The 15124-nt window shown below is 42.0% G+C and overlaps 1 protein-coding gene across 1 annotated transcript in view; it reads left to right on the top strand.

Annotated features, from left to right (window-relative positions):
- Positions 1–1695: 1695 nt before the first annotated feature.
- Positions 1696–15124, top strand: part of ube2e2 (ubiquitin-conjugating enzyme E2E 2) — a 34390-nt gene continuing 20961 nt past the window's right edge. Inside the window, exons 1-3 of the mRNA XM_084944244.1 lie at positions 1696–1869; positions 4604–4787; positions 7155–7205. Coding sequence (XP_084800370.1) covers positions 4612–4787; positions 7155–7205 — 227 coding nt within the window. The 5' untranslated portion in view covers positions 1696–1869; positions 4604–4611. The remainder of the gene's footprint in view (positions 1870–4603; positions 4788–7154; positions 7206–15124) is intronic.

Raw genomic sequence — 15124 nt, 5'->3', positions numbered from 1 at the left:
ACTGGTTTCACAGTGGGACGGCGCCGTCCTCTCACACGTGCATGTATCAAAGCCTGTGAGCGCGTAAAGGGAGAGCACTGGAAACAGGCCTCTCAGCCACCGTTACAGCAATCCCTCATTCTGACTGAAACATGTTTACACAGAGTTAACAATGCGAAAGATCAAAATGTCAAACAAAGAGTTTCCATAAAATGTTGTGTAATAATGAACACCTGTCAACTGTGGCTTTCATTTCTGCAACATATTAAAATGTGAGGTGCAAGTGGATTTTCTTCCACTGCATGATTTAAAAATAGGTATGTATTTCAGAGGAATGACGGCTTTCAGCAGAGGCAAAACTATCACATCTTCCTAAAGATGAATATATCTGAGTTTTGCACTTAATGATAAAGAAATTCACATCAGTCAAAGCCTATTATTCAAGACATTTAAATGTGTATGGATTAAAAACAAACCGTCCCCTTTCTGTCCTAAGCTCCACTAAACAGGCAAGTGTATGTTTATGCAACTAATTACATTTAAATGTATTTATATAGTGCCAGTTCACAACAACAGGACTCATTTGTAAGGTAAAGACCCCATGTGCACACAGGCTGTGACTGTAGGCAGCTGCAAACATCCTACAGTGGAGGCTGCAGGATGACAGGACTGTAAGTGGGACGGGTGAGATGCTCAGTAATAAATAAATAGACTTGTTTTTAGCTATTTATTTACTTATTTGTAAATCTCCAGCAAAAAAGGGGAAAAGTATCCATGTGAATGTCAATAACTGGTGATTTTCCACAGATGGGAGGTGGGGGAAATACATACTGTGGAAAAAAGGTCTGAATTATTAATTATGGTCAATGCCACGAATCCTAGCTTAAGTTACAACATCCTGACAAACTGTAGGGTTTTTTTTTTGTTTGTTTGGGGGGTTTTGTCCTGAGGAGCCAAAACCCCTGTAGCTTTAAACCAAGTTATCAATGTCCACCATTTCTGAGCTACTTTACACTCATAAAAGTGTTGATTATACCAAACAAATGTATAATAAATACTCTGTGTGTGCACAGGGTTGCAGGAGTTGGGACTTTAAGCTGTGTGCAATTCAATAGGGTAGAGTAGGAAAAAAAGAAAGGAAAAACATTTCCTGCACACACGGGGCTCGTAATTTGTGGCTCCGCTCCTGAACATACTCAGTAAAATCTGATAAAGACATTTTATATGCTCCTTTATAACATACTGAAACCTTATTCAGATTTTCCCCCCAGAGACACCAAAACATGTTCCCTACTGCAGCTTTAAATCCAGCTTTATTGTGATACACACGATTTCAAACCAACTTTGCAGTCTTACAAGTGTCTACCAGAATAAGCAAACACATCATGCGCTACAATGTGTGTACATATGCTGCAATTGGGCTTAAATACCTGTGAGCTGTGTACATTGCAATAGGGTGGAGTTGGGAGGGGAGGTAGTGGGGCTGGGGGGTATTTCTTGCACACATGGGGCTCATAATTTCTGGCTACGCTCCTGCACAGGCTGATAAAGACATTTTATATGGTGACTTATTGTTACACGACTAACGTCTTTTATTCCTCGTATTAAAAAAAGAAAAAAGTTACTCATTAGGCCCTTTATTGCTTTGGCCTCGCGTAGGCTACTTCTCTCACCAATGCGGCGCACGTGCACGAGCGGTGTGCGCAGACCGGGAGCGCGCGCGGAGGCGGTCCGGGGCTTCCTCAGTTTTCTGTAATCGCTTTTCTGCTGCTGCTACCTCCAGTTAAATAGCAAGGACACGGGAGCGAGCAGGCGGCCGTGAGAGGATATACTTTTTTCGGTACCTTGGGATTACGACGCGGAATTGCAGCATCGACGGCCAGCTGTCAGGTAAGGTCGACACACGCGTTCAGCCGCCGTAGATCCGCGAAAAGTAACTAAATGTCCCGTAAAAAGTGTCGTTTTCCAGTGAAGAAGAAGAAGAAGGGAGGAGGAGGAGGAAAAGAAGGGGGAGGTGGTGGTGGTGGTGGTGGATGTGTGGGACGAGCCTCCCTTTGTGCCGAGGCAGGGTCACTGCTCTTCACCGCACAATGTGGACACTCCAGAAACGGCGAGGAGCCACACGTTTACCCCCCGCACCGCCACCGCACACCGCTCCGCTGGCACTGCCGCCGCTCACCGTCCTCCATCAGCCTCGCCGTCGGTTGGGTCGGACGAGTCCGGCATTAACGCCTTCTATGCGCATTTTCATTGAGTTTAAAACACCGAGGCCTGCTTCTGCTTCTTTTTTTTTCCTTTAAATACCCCCCTCGGCGGTAATATAACGCACCCTTCTCCTCCTCCCCCCGGCCTTTTAACGTTAGCTAGCTCCCAATTATGTTTATGGTCGCTTTTGTTTTAGCCGGCCCCTTTTGTGTGCTTCACCCCCACAAATGTTGACCTCCTTGCTCTGACAAAGCAATGAAGTGATGTTTTATGCCACACACACCTCTTAACTTGTGTTCGTTGTTATTTTTGAGGGGATATACGGACCCTGGCATCTCGAAACCGGGTACGTTTCAGCCGTTGGTGTCCTTACCGTCCCCGTGAAACGCCCCCCCCCCCTCCTCATAGAAAGACGACCTATCCCCCGCTTCAGTTGATCGCTTTGATTCATTTCGTGCCTATCAGAGAGCTTAAATCGATCAGTTTTGCTTTTAAAAAATAAGTTCATGGTATTTATTCAAGCCCAGGGGCGTTTCCAGGATTTAGAAAAACAAAACAAAAAATAGGTGGCATATTGGGGGCAGAGAAAAATCTGAATCAGAAACAAATACAGTGTGGAAAAATGTTGTAAAAACATGTTGGGTACCAATTTCAGGCTCATGGTGTGACATGAAAAATGGTGCTTAACCACAGCTTGTTTTTTTTTTTTAAATATTTTTGCAAAGTGGCAACACAGTCAAGGGGTAGCAACTAACAGCAACCAGACACTACTGACAATCAGCTGCATTCAGTAACTTCAAGAGGACAGATGCAACGTGAGGCTTGAGATTGACATTTGAATGTGGTAAATGCATTAGAGGATTACCTTGCTAATAAGCATTTTGCCAAATTGCAGTATTTTCTCGTTGTCTGTTGCTTTGTCACTGATGGTTTGTTGCTATTGGACATTCCCATCTCTGGTCAGTCACCTCTACCTTAGAATGTCCACTTCGCACCACCCCATCTAAATCACTGGATATGGTTTTCATTTGCCATGTTGCTGCCAGTTATGTTCTTTTTTTTCCTTTTTTTTTTGGGCACCCCCTGGTGCATGCCTGCCAACTTCATAACTTTTAATGCAACATAATTACATGAAAAAGTAAGGGCTTGAATAGAGGTGGATATAGAATAGAAAATTAGCTTCACTCTGCACTGTGAAAACCCACCAGCTGGTATTCTCCTGACATCACTGATGATCAGAAATGGAGGGAAAGTTTACTGAGATCATTTGAAGGCAGCTAGCTCGGACTCTTTCTTTGATGCTTTTAGATGAAGAAAAGAAAAGAAGCATAGGGCCTCTGCAGGACTTCATGTTACTGTAATTTGACTCTCGCTATCGGCCTTACTCCTTATCCTTTTGACTCCTTGGGGTGAACACTCATGGGTTTTTAACGCAAATGTATTCATGCAAGTAATGCAAAACTTACATCACTAGCTTTACTGCGTATAACTTTTAACACGAATTTAATCTAAAAGGTAATTATTATTATCAGTTTGCTTTTTTAAATGGTTTAAAACCTCCCAAGGTGAGCACAAGTTATCAGCTGAATCATCTGAAGTTCAGCAAGCGCTGGGCAGCACTTTCATGAAATACCAGTTATTACCACTAGATGAAGCATTGTAGGAAATTCTTAATTATAAAGATTTCCTGGCAAAAGCACAGGCACGTTTCTTGAGGAAGTGGAGACTAGAGGTACAAAGAATTGCCAAAAGCAAAAAGAATAAAACATTTTAAGTTGCCCACAGGTAAAATGATGCCCCCTGGTGGTAAGGTTTTAGATAACTTACAAAACATAACATAGCATAGGAGAAGTAGATTTATTTGTTTAAAATCTGCAAAAGAATATGTAAATAGTTTTCAGTCGGGGCTGAAGCCACCCCATGGCCCCCACTCTGGACACACCCCTGTTCCAGCGTTGTCTTTGTCGTTTGTAAACAAATGAGCAACAGAACCAGGGTAGTGTATTGATATTTATATTTTTCATCCACAAAGAGCTTTCTGTGTCTCAAACTACCACATTATCCAGTAAAGAAGAGGAGAGAGTATGACACAGAGCAGTGACAGGACCTCTAGTTTGTTTTAGAAATCTAGGCCAGTGGAGTCTACCTAATGACTGCTCTGTCTGTAACCCCTAGCAGATGATTGGGTGAATGTCTCATTATATTCTTAACAGGGGCCTTATACATGTGTAATCTGCTGCACTGTAAGCTTTGACAAATGTCTTTTCATCAGCTTTCACTCTGCACAATTTTAACCCTTGCACACACCCAGCTTTTGATTTAGATTAAATACATTTTGCTGTCCCCAAGTCTACCCAACTATCAGACATTGTGGAAACTTGCAACCTATTAATATTTGCATGTTCATTTATTGCTTTAGGGCCCACGATGTCCAGCGAAGTGCAGAGACCAGACGACAGCCCCAGCACAAGCGGGGGAAGCTCGGATATTGAGCAACGGGAATCGGTACCTGCTGAACAGGAGCGAGAGCAAGCACAGCCCAAAAAGAAGGAGACTAAGATCTCGAGTAAAACTGCTGCTAAACTTTCAACTAGTGCCAAGAGGTAAGAAAAGAAGAGAGGGCTTGAATCTGGCTTTGAGAGCCGAGCGTTTACACAGGAGTTGTTTGTTAAACTGAAGGCCTCTCCCCCTTCTTGTGCCCCGGGGGTGTGAAGTAATATAAAAAGACTGCAGTCCCACAGGCATTGTCATTTCAAACATCCACGCGATTCAGTGTGCCGCTTAACCCACAGAAAGGAAGAAACTCACACAGCTCTGCGCTGAGGTGTCACTGCTGTCATTTATAAAGAGAGATTCCCGTTCCAGCCTGTTTGTTTGACTGGATGCGCCTCGTGCTCCGCAGCCTACACCACCACCAACACTTACCTCCAACCAGTCTTCGCACTTATTCCCAAAAAAGACAGCCGATGAGAGAATTATGCAACCGCTTAGTCTTTTTATAACAGAGACTGACATTATGAACATCTCTGGGGGGGTTTTGTAAGCAGAAAAAGCCAAAACATGGGCGGACTTCAGCGTTGTTTTTGTGCAGCAGTGCCTGAATCCCAATTTTCTGGTTATCTGTAGCAAATGATCAAAGCTGTCTAATTTATCCTCGTGCTTAATAAACAGATAATAGGAATACTTAATCTGGTTATATTTGCGATCTAACACTTGAAATCTGCACTGTTATAAACTGTTAGTAGTTTTATTTTTACCCACACAAGCATGACTGATTTGCATATATTTAAGGCAACTATCAACAATTGTCCAAAACCGCAACTTCTGTTCACTTCTCAGTTTCTTTTTTTCTTGGTGGTGTGGCTGATGTGGAAGCTGCTGGCCAATAATTGACTTGTTTTAAACAGGAGGGTGGAAAAAAATCACACCAACGGACTAGTCTAAAAGTAAGAAAACATTTGGCAATCAAAGCTGAGCACAAGCTAATGGACAAAATTACATGCTCTCCATAGACATATTGCATTTTTATTATGAGCCATTTGAAACAGTTAATTGTATTCTTAAGAAACCAAATCATATTTTTAATATCACTAAAATGTGTGGCACAAATTAGTATTTACTTCTTTCCTCACGCGGATGTGCCAAATAAGGCTGCACTTGGCAATAACCAGTAGTATCACTGCAGGAGCGGAAGGAGAGGAGGTTAATGTGCACCTACTATTGTAGCACTGTCCACCCTCCATAATGCACGTGTGGCCCAAGTGGGTGGATGAGGGAGGACTACACAGACTGGGAGGTTATTTCTAACTTGCAGCATGAAGAGACTTTTACATGCCGACATACAATTATGGCTGAAAAGAAAAGTGGGTGGATATTAGGTGAAAGTGAAAAGGTGGAATTACATCATGACATATTTTGGCTCTTTGCTTCCTTACCTTCTTCACAGTTCTACTAACTCCTCCAGCCTGTTTTTAGATGTTTAAAATGTTGCACCTGCCTGTCCTCCACTCTTCATCGTGCCAAACAACACACAACAGCTTTCCACTGACAAAGCAAGCGTCTCTCCAAGTGCAATCGTATTACTCTGTAACTCAAAAATCAATCAAACTGTCAGAAATATCCTTCTGTTTTCTTCTGATGCTGATAAATCAGTGTAACCGCTTCCCCCACACAAACACACACACGAGCATGAGCTTGTCATGTCCATGCTGGTTGTTTGTGGAGCTTCTGAATGAAACTATAGTGAAGCATGTTCAGTTTAGTATGACTCTCATGAAAATGATCATATTAAAGCATCAATAATTATATCATCATCAGTGTGGAGAACTGTATTGCAAATCCACACTGTTATTACACATATTACATGTCAGCGGGTTAAATGTCAGGGCTGACATACAGCCAGTCATTGTCTATATGAACCTACTGCAGAACTTTCCACCTAACTTGAGGGGAAGTTCACATCTTCCCCTGACAGAGAGGATGAGGAGCACCGCAGCCCCGGTTAGTGGTGGGCACGATTGTAAAATCACAGAAAACAGTTCCCTGGTGTTGGCATTTAATAAAATAAAGACAATTAATTTAAACAGTTAGTATTTTAGGTGCAGACTATCGAGGGCAGCAATGTCTAATTGCGTAGTCGACCACAGGCGTGGACACTTGATTATGATTTAAGCAGACTCGACATGAGCACTGTAGTATCATATTGAGTTTTTAGAATCTCATTTATAAGCCGTTTAATAGAAAAAAAGGTGTTTTCTAGTTGAGTAAACGGAATCCTAATTACAAGAAAAACTTTCTTTTAGGGGAAAGGCCAGAACCTCTTTGGAGGTCGTCTGCATCTCTTTTTCCGTTAGAGATTTGGGTTAAAGGCAACCACACCTCTTTGAAAGCTTTTGTATCACTAAATAAATGCACCAAGGAAATCTCCACTCTTTCAGATGAATTTTAATTTGCAAATCTTTCTTTTGCAGGATTCAAAAAGAGCTTGCGGAAATAACACTAGACCCACCTCCCAACTGCAGGTAAGGAGATGTTACACATTCGGAGCATTGCTGTAATGACTCATAACCCTGAGTGTAGATGGTAAAGCTGATATGGACGGCAGCAATGTGCTGTTTTCATGGCTTTTCTCTGGAAAAAAAAAAGGAGATGTAATGCAGTTGTGTTTTTGTAACTCACCGCATACTGCTGCTGTTTGTTTGTATTTTTTGTTTGGTGTATTCGAGTGACTTAAGGCCACTGTGGAGTTGTTGTTGTTGCTGCTGCTGCATAATGCATGCTGCCTTTTTTTTCTTTAGATGACAGTATTCTGGTCCTCTGAAATGGTGGAAAACAAGTGTGCGGTGTGACTTTAAAACCTGTTTCGATTCTCGTGTGGGTTCCCCCCCCCCCAGCTCGCTGCGCTGGGGATTTACCACAGACAATGGTTATTGTGTGCCACTGTCGCGGCTCTGAGCCCTTTGAGGAAGAGATACGGTCGCGAGCGAGCGCCAGGCCACATGTGCATCGGTCTCTGCGGACATGACAAAAGGCATACCTTTGGGAGGAAGCCAGCTTTTATTAACCCAAACCACACAAAGTGACACTGTCATTGATTGTGCCTCTGTTTATTACTGCACAACAATTACTCTCTGAATCAGCACTCAACTGCAAATTAAGAAAGAAAATGGACGCCAGTGTTTGTTGACACTTGTGGGAGATGCTGATGTTTTCTGACCACTGTGATTGGCTATATCCGTTCAGGCACCTGCTTAAAATGATTAAGGAAAACCGCTTCGTGTGACTCATCTGGCAATTTGAAATTACTACACCCTAGACGGCCTTGTTTATTGCATGAATTAATCACCCCTGCTGGGTCTCATCAGAAGCCCACCATCATTAACGATAAACATTGAGCTAACCTTTTCATTTCAGCTCACGGCTCGGTTTTGTTATTGTACCGGGGGCTAAAAGAGATGTTGTTTCTTTTTTTTTCCTCGAGGTCTCTAATCTATTTCACCCCCACCCCCCTCCGTCTTAAAACTAGGTTGGCTCACATGAAGGATTTAGCTTGAGGACACAGCTAAGTCATTTGAAAGTAAAATAATCGCTAGCGGAAATTTCACAGTCATCGTCTTAGTGGGGGAACTAGTTGCCTGGGAAACAATTAAGCTTCTTCAAGATAATCCTTTGTGTGGGTGTGTGTGTGTGTGTGTGTGTGTGTGTGTTGCCTTTCTGTATTTAAGATGACACCAAAAACCTAATAATATGTTTTTTGGTTTTTTTCTCGTCTGATGTAGTGAACTAGATTAGCCCTGTGTTAACAATGACAGGGTGGGGAGGGGGGTCAGGTGCATCAGAAAAGCAGACAATCACAGCACAGTTTATATTCTCGCACGACTGAGCACCCAGCCGCTGCGCTTGTGTCGTCATCGTTTGTATGCCACACACTCCTCGCTCCTCCTGGCCAGGTTAGCCTGAGAGGTTATTCAATTCATTCCCCCCGCGACAAATGGAGGCACAGACTGTTGCCCCCCCTTTCATGAGGCAGATAGAGACTTGTGTCAAAGAGATTCACTTTTGTACTTTCAGTAAATGCAGCGTGGCCAGCTGACGTACGTTGTCTCAGCTGAGGAACCATCCAGATTATTCCTCCATTTGTGTCAACGGTCAGAGAGAATTTCTCTTTTTCTATCGTAGAGCTAAAAATCTGCAGTCTCCTTTGTTTCACCGACAGTCTTTTCACCTTCAGGGCAGTGGAAGGGATCCCGCAGCTTTGCCTGCAAAATGGAGAGCCCGTCTTTGCATATTTAGCCTTCTTTTTTTAAACATGCACAGCAGCTCTGAACTTTTTAGGACTTAAGATTAATTAATAGTACCTCATTGAGTAGGGCCTATGCTGTAGTGTATTTGAGGTGGTCTGGGCATCTGATCAGGATGGCCTCCCTTAAAGGGTTTTCCAGGCATGTCTAAGTGAGAGGACACTTCGGGGTAAATCTAGAACTCACTGGAGACATTATATCTTTTGCCTGCACTGGAACCACCTCAGGATTCCCCCATGAGGAATTGGAAAGCAGTGCTAGGGAGGGCGAATACCATGGAATTTGGAATACCATGTTTAGTTGGAGTAGAAAATCAACAGATGGATGAAGAGTTTTTTTGCTTTCCATGTTTCTGGTGCTGTGTGTGCAGAAAACTGTGAAAAATATTCCCACCTGATTCTCCTGAAATTATCGAGTTCATGTGTAAAAATGGCTCATCAGTGAAGATGTGTGCTAAGAGTCCAAATTTACCTTTCACATCTTGGGAGGTGTTGAAGACCTAATTTAGTGAAGCATCTATGGCAGGAGGTTCCCACTAGATAAATATAATAAAACACCCACACATTTTCTTCATTCCACGTTCCTGTGATAACCCTCAAAATGTGTTGTTTAAATGAGCTGCATGTCTTGCTGAATCTCTCTTACTAATGTTTCCTGTCTTTCTCTGGCTGTAGAGAGGCTGCAATATTAATGCTTAAGTTGTTTTAAAACCAAAAAATCAATTCCTATGCAGTGTGAACAAAACTGTCATACCTTCAGTGCAATGTCACCACTTGGAAATCGCAAGCCGGTATTTAAATGTGTCTCCAAGCTTTATCTCACCCTCGGCTTTGTGACAGTCTGCTTGTCACCTTGGCAGTTGTCATGCATCAAACGAACAGGAACATGTTGAAAGCCCAAGAGGATTTGACATGGCAATTATTCTCACTGTCATACACTTCAAGTATATTGTACTGGCAGCTTGTGCTTTTACACCTATTGAAGCGTATAAAGCAGCTTTTGCGACGAATTGTTTTTTTTTTTTTGGGGGGGGGTCCCTCTCTTTCCATCAACATGTGCAAATATTGCATTGATCTTACTAGGATGAAGTTTTGATTAGATAGGCTTAAAGCGAAGCATGAAAGGCTTATCACTAATACCAGATTTTCAAAGCCACAGAGATTCAAATGTATGCTGCCATCATCTGAAAGTGTTGCACATCTTCAGACAGTTAATCAGGTTTACAAAGGCTGCTGACCCACTGAAGGCATTTTATTTTTCATAAGCCCTTTACTCTCCAGTAACAATACAGATTATTTTCCCCATTATTTGATTCTTTAAAACAGCAAGAAAAGGTCTCATCATTTCCTAAATCTCCCTGTAGCACAAATTTCGTGTGATGTGCCACTGTGCAAATAGTACCGCTAATATTCTGGTGCATTTAGTGCTTAATCAGATTTTAATCTCAATTGTGATTCTGGCTTCCAACGATTATGCAAGAAAAATAATTGGTATAAAGTGATTACCGACTTGATTTCACTTTAATTGAGTGAAAAGGTGTGTCATGAATCAAGCGCACACCTTTCCCTTACAGCGGTGTGTTTTTGCCGCTCCCTGAAAGCCCAGATTCATTTGCTGTTTGGCTAAGCTGAAGCCAAGGTGAGTAATGTGGGATTTATACTTCAGCTTTAAACCCTTCGGAAATCCTCCATCGTAGCCAAATAACATCCGTCCGACTGTGATTGGCCTGTTCGGTACCGTAGTGTCCTCCAGCACACTTCTTCTGCTGCTGCCATTTTTTTTTTTTCTTTTTTAAATCCGCTAAGAGAATTTATAAACTCAAGGAAAGATATTCCACCCCCAGCTAGTGTTTTGGCACAGAAAATCCAGAACAACACAGGCGTTGTGATGGTTACATCGTAGGCTCTGCATTAGGCTCGAGGCGGGGATTATACTGCGGCGTGAGCGTGGACAGCTGCACACACCACGGACGAGTAGTCATTTGTGTTGCGCTCCTTCTAAGGCTGTAAGGACGCATGTGGAGTTGGTCAATCGTCGTCATAGTGTAGTCCCGGGGAGTCTACACTACGACAAGTCATAAAAAATGGGCAGGCGTGCAGACATCTGCAGAAATCACTGCACTTGCCATCTGACAAAATTTACATCACGTGAACCCAAGCACACACTAGCATACTCATGAACATGGAAATTATAGCCACGTGAAGCATTTGTCAACAACATCCAAGTAGTAAAGTTTTTGCAGTTGAACCCTTGGAAGGACTGTCGTCCGCCTGCAGCTGTCTTTGTTTCCGGATCTTTCGGGGTCTCTTACCCAGTCCACTTTTGGTAGTACGTGATACTTAGCTTGGCTTCAGCTTGTTGTCACTCTTTTCCCCCAAGGCACTCAAGCCCATTGCTGCCTTAGGCTGTGTTCGCCCTCATCTGCTCCCACAGTGGAGACAGGCTGGCAGGGATCAGCATTTGCCCTTGCAATAGGGGATTTTCTAGGAAAAACACCCACTAGTCAACTCCCTTTTAGGACAAACCTGTGTCCTCCACGCCTGCCTCTTTTTTTTTTTTTTTTTTTTTTTTTTTCATTCATACATTTCTTTTTCATTTGAATTATATTTTAACGTTCAAGGAAACATACAGTAAAAACATGTGTTTTTAACATGAAATAACTGCATGTCTTTTAAGCTAATGAGAAGGTGATCATTATTTTGCTTATGATCAGCAGCTTTACTAGTGAGTGGGTGTCACGTGTCCTGCCTCCTGCACGCTCAGTCCAGGTAATTACCTCATCCAAACCACAGAGAGTATTTTCAGCAGTGCAAACTCATCTGAGGCAGGCTATTTCCTGCTTTGTGAAAAAATGGCAAATGTGGAAAATATCCTGACTTAATTCTCCATAAACTGTCCGAAATTCATGTGCGAAAATGGCTTTTGGCACAAAACACAGAAAATATAGGAATCCCCACAATCTTAAGAAGTGAAAACCAATGAATACCTGTCATTTTCAATGGACTGTGTGACTAAGAACTAAAAAGCGTGAATTGTTTTCCACCTCTGCCTGAATATTACAAGTTTGAGCTACAGCTAAAGAAGTTAAAACATAATGCCCGTCCAAGGCTGCAAGTGGAATCATTTTTATCAGCTTTATCTGCTAAATCCCTTTTCATCATCATCCCCCATCTTCCTCTTCTGCTCTGTTTCTTTAAAATACTCTGGCCAGAAACACTCTGTTCTGCTTCTCAGCTTATTCCCTGACCGATCTCTTCTTCATTTCTATCAAATCATGAGTTGTTACTACTCAGCACAGCAACATTTCAAACAAAAATCCAACCGGGGTCCAAAACCTGCTGGTCTGGACACTGTGCCATTTCATCTCACAGTCAGTCAAACAAAAACTTCCATTACACCCTCGGAGGAGTGATAGTCAAATAATGCTCAGCTGCTTGAAACGTTAATATTAAAAGCCAGCTTTTTGTGTTAGCCCATCCACACTCAGAAACAGCTGCTATTGTTCAGCAATCACGGCTGAATAATCCGTTGCTGAAGAGCTAGACATACCAATTTCTCCTCCTGAAGCAAATCGAATAGATTAAAAGCAGGGCAGGCACAACCTACGGTGCACTTGGAGTAACAAGTTCAGCTCTCTTTTCTGTCAGGATGCATTCAGGGAAATGTAGGAAACCACTAACTGAAGTAGATAAGGTTGAGGGAAGCTTAATTAAAAAGTAGTTTAAAACAGAACAGCTTCTGTGCCAATTTTGCCGATTATAAACTAAGAGCACTTAAACAGTGTAAAAACACCCACAGTTAGTACACATTAGTACTGTTTAGTAATTATTTTTTTAACCAGGTTTCTTAAAATTTTCTTGCTGCTTAAGTATCAGTTTAACAGTATGTCTGTGTTTATGCAGTACATCATAAAAGACGTCATAAAAGCAAAATCTAGGAAACCATTTGTTAACCAAACGGCGGGCTAGGTTAGAGACTGAGAGCCACTGCCAGTCCAACAGCTAGAGATTGCTAACCTATTCCTAGAGCTCCTTGCCACCCCTATTGTGATTTACAGTTTCATTATGTATTTAAAATGCTGATGGAGTAGACTAGTCGCACACAACTGACCCCAATGTAGGCCTGGGCATAAAGAACCATACCTGCTATGACCAGGTCCCTCCTATATTTTCAGATCATCTCCCTGCACTTTGCTCTTTCTCATGGTAAACTCCCAAAATTTGTTTGGCCATAAAGCCTTATTAGGAGTATTATTATGAGTAACTTTACTTACAAAAATAGGTGCACGTGTTTATCTATGAAAGTCACCGCACTACACATAATTACAACTAATCTGTCAGCGCAACCTGGCAATGCACACCCTGATTTTGTGTGTGTGTGTGTGTGTGTGTGTGTGTGTGTGTGTGTTCGTTCTCTCTACACCGGCAAACACATCAGTTATATGCTCGCTACCTTAGCAGCTGTTGTTGATTCACTACATCAGATGTCTTTACTATTAGAGGAAGACTTTAAAATACACTCAAATGAACGATTAAAATTAATGTTTTGGCAAGTTTCCATCAAAAACAGTCGTCCTTCAGTCTCAACAGAATCTTTCTGTAAAGCCAGCTGTGCAACATAGGAGGTAGGACTGTCTATAAAGATAATAAAAATATATGGTTTACACAGTTTATGTTATGTTAAGCAAACAAAGACACTAAAGCAAAGTTTTCCTGGCTAAGCATGATTGGTCCATTTATAGTTGGGGCAAAAATCTGTGCTTGCTTACTTAAGAAAAGTTTATTTATGTCCCTCATGTTTCTTCACTTTTTTTTTTGTTATAAACAAAATGTTAAAAATGAATAAATCCTGATAATTTTCCTTCTGTGAAAGGTGGAATGTCATGGAATGTTAAATTACACTCCTTTTATATTCAGATTAATATTCTTGCTGCAGCTTTGTTTCCAATTATACCAACAAGTATAACTGATAATTATAACAAAACATCTGCTATTCTTAAATGTGAAAACTTCAGCTACTTTCTTGTTATGCAGGTTTTACACTGTTTTCTGACACATTCAAGACTAGGTCTTGCAGGCCTTGTTATTGTTTGCTGCTTGCTTTGAGCGTCAGCTAGCTGCCTCACGTCTTTCTTCCTTTTGTTTGGGTTTGAATTACAGATGTATTACATGGCTGACCTTTGGAGCAAATGGTCTTCTTTGGTCTATGCATTTCCTTTTGTGTTGACATGATTCCAGAACTAAGCTGTCACTGCTTGACGATATCAGGCAAGCTGTTAGAAAAATGTCCCTTTCGCACTGCATCACATGCTTGCTGGCTCACAGCCTTAACACGAGTACGCACCTCCATCATCATCAAGACTCTCACAGAAATGAGGCTGCTGTTCTTGTAGGTTCTGACCTCTAATTCTCTTCTCGTCTTGGTGTCTGAGGTGGCTGTGCATTGGTTTTGTGCCGTGCCCCTCGGGGGATTATGTGTGAGTGACACAGCCAGCATAATTTTTCATGGCGTTAACATTAAGCACAGCAGGGAGGGCTTATCAATATTCATGAAGGGGCGGAGGGACCAGAGGAAAAGAGACCGGGGTGGGCTCCAGGAATACCTCCCGGGTGTTTGAACTGATAAACGTATTGTGTCTGGAAGCATCAGTGAATTATTATTGGTGGGATTTTAGTGCTATGATGTGCAGCAGATAAACAAGCACCTTTTCTGTGCTTCAAGGTGTTTCAAATGCTTACCTTTTATGAAGTGTTTCTCCACTGTGTCAGCCGCCCAAATACAGAGACAGGCTGGATGACAGAGGAAAAAAAGACATATACACACACACCATCTGTCACTGGGGTCGATCATTCACTCTGTGATGGATTTGTTGTATTTCTGTGCTAATTTTGCATGCAGTGTTTTTTTATGTAGATACACTTGCGTTATTTGCATCCTCCAGTCATCATCCTTTTTGCGGGTTTTCTTTGATGTTCACTTCACTGTGGAGACTGATGCACGTGCTGAATTTCTCACCTTCATCTGCCATTTACACTGGTGTGATGCACGTGAAAATAGGTACACTGAAAATAGGCTTGTCTGTGAAATGGGAGACATCTCGAGCTCAAGTGTCAGTTAAAAGTATCGCGATTGATGGAATT

The sequence above is a fragment of the Perissodus microlepis genome, chromosome 11 (assembly GCF_051167445.1).
Source record: "Perissodus microlepis isolate ML-2025 ecotype Zambia chromosome 11, ASM5116744v1, whole genome shotgun sequence".
NCBI classification, from domain to species: Eukaryota; Metazoa; Chordata; class Actinopteri; order Cichliformes; family Cichlidae; genus Perissodus; species Perissodus microlepis.
The sequence above is the reverse complement of the archived record's forward strand: the minus strand, read 5'-3'. Positions and strand labels throughout refer to the sequence as shown.